General features: G+C 36.6%; 1 protein-coding gene across 1 annotated transcript in view; it reads left to right on the top strand.

The window, feature by feature from the left end:
* Nucleotides 1-2,204, top strand: part of NOAZFP (nucleolar atypical zinc finger) — a 19,508-nt gene that overhangs the window by 6,518 nt on the left and 10,786 nt on the right. Inside the window, exon 2 of the mRNA XM_019661041.1 lies at nucleotides 564-645. Coding sequence (XP_019516586.1) covers nucleotides 564-645 — 82 coding nt within the window. The remainder of the gene's footprint in view (nucleotides 1-563; nucleotides 646-2,204) is intronic.

Below are 2,204 nucleotides of genomic sequence, written 5' to 3'. Positions count from 1 at the left end.
CACAGGCCTAATCCCTGGAGATTCTGTCTTTAAGAATGTGGTGGGTGCTAGGCGTGTGTATTTAAGCTGCACACATCATTCTTACTGTATTTATCTTCCAGTGTGAGAACCAGTTGCTGACTAGGTCGATGGTATCATCTTCACAGATAGATTGCTTTTTACTTCTACTCTTCTCAAAAGCTCAAGTTTTGGAGTTAAACATTACTTGAATTCTACTTGTTGGCTATGTGATTTTGGGCAAATCACCAAATCTTGAGTTAAACCTGAGTTTTCTTAAAAGGAAGATGCTCATTTCTTTTTCAAAGAGTTAATTGAAATGAGAGTCCATATAAAGGAAAGCATTAATTAGTATGGCACCTGGCACTTAGAAGGCCCTTATTAAATAGTAGGTACTATCATGAGAAAGACTGAAATTCCCAGATATTCACTTCCTTGAATTTGGTTCTTGTTCTGGTATGAAATGCTAATCCCTATATACATCTATAAACTTAAAATTGATGTCTCATATATATATGTATATATATATATATATATGTAATTCTTGCAATATTTATACAACTCAGAGGGAAAACAAAATGCATGATGAAGTCTTCAGACTGTGTCATAAAGCATGCTGGTGTATACAGTACTGGCCTTGCAATGGTGGTAAGCTTCTCGTCATCATCTTTTAGACTAGTAGGTTTCCAAGGATAAGAAGAAGTCATTGTGATCAGTGGTTACTTTTTATAACCATTATATTTTATAACTATATAATAGCACTGCTTTGTCCCTTGGTTCAGTCAGTCTGGAGTTATCTGGATTATCTATAGCATGTTTTTTGTATGATTTTCCTGTATTATCCACTTGATTTTGACTGCTTCTTTATTCTTATTGGGAAACATACAAGGAATAAAAACTTATTTAATGTTGACTTAAACAGAAATTCACTTGTCAATAGTAATGCTTCTTCATTAGACTTCATACATAGAATATCATGTACTATACTGAAAGCCCCACTTAACCAAGGTTCAAGCTTTTGGTTAAATAAACAACCTGGTTCCAAAAGAAAGTAGGATTAGTAGTTTTTTTTTTGTTTTTTTGTTTTTTATTAAAGCTGAGCCATCCTGCCACCTGTTGGCAGCTCAGCGGCTGCTCAGCTTGGCCTGGGAATCAAACCGCTGTTGCTCAGAGCTCAAACTCTTGAGCGAGCTCTTAACCAACTGAGCCACTCGGCCAGCCGGATTTGTAGTTTTAAAAGCTTTATATTTCAAAAACAGTACCTACTTAACACAAAGTTAGTGTATAATTTCTTCAGTNTTTCTCAGCGGATTCACCCCGGGGGACGCAGACGTTTGATCCGTATGGTCACCCCGTGATTATGTTCCGAGCTCCTTTGGCCATAGCAGCACACGTTTTTTTTTTTCACCCTGTAGGTTTTGTCATTTTAAATACTGGAAAGGGTGATCTAGTGGGCTTGGCCATTACTTAAGGAACCAACTACCTACTAAACTTCCTGGCTTAATTTGCCCATATTTTTAACCTCACAACCACTTGGTTTTTGATTGGCTATTCTAACGTAAGAGTTGAAACCCAAAGTAGGAAAACTTGATGAGTGACCTTCGTATTGTCTGAAGTGCTATTGTCTGAAGTGCACGCAGGTGCATGATGTTTGCTGTATTGTAATATGGCCTTTTGAATAAGAAATATAAATCTCTTCAAGGTGTGCTTTCTTGGAACACTCTCCACGTATCACGGACACGCTTTGGCTTCTTTGAATCTGCCTTTCTGCCTTCAGGGAGGCTGTGTGTCACAGTCACCAGTGAAACTTGAGCCTATCCTTGGAGGTTTAGGGCCTAGATGTCTAAATATGTATTTTTAGGAATTTCAACAGTTGATTTTTGAGAATCACTCTTAGAAAAGACTTTAAAAATATTTACTTTTGCAGACTATTAAGAAACTTCAGGTATGGATTTCAAAGCAAGCACATAGACTCATTCATTAGTGTCTCTCTTCATTTATTGAGCTCTTAATATATTCCAGGCAGGGCTAGGAGGCAAACATGGTCAAGAAAGATAGGGCTAGAATCCTTAGGGAACTTGTAGTTTTCAGATTGATGAAATGCCAAATAAAAATGGGTTATTTAGTAACAAATCTTGTTTTATTAAATGTGGTAGTTTTTTCAACTAAGTGATGAAAGCCGGTTTTAAAGTCATTATTTTAATATA

The sequence above is a fragment of the Hipposideros armiger genome, unplaced genomic scaffold (assembly GCF_001890085.2).
Source record: "Hipposideros armiger isolate ML-2016 unplaced genomic scaffold, ASM189008v1 scaffold_333, whole genome shotgun sequence".
NCBI classification, from domain to species: Eukaryota; Metazoa; Chordata; class Mammalia; order Chiroptera; family Hipposideridae; genus Hipposideros; species Hipposideros armiger.
The sequence above is the reverse complement of the archived record's forward strand: the minus strand, read 5'-3'. Positions and strand labels throughout refer to the sequence as shown.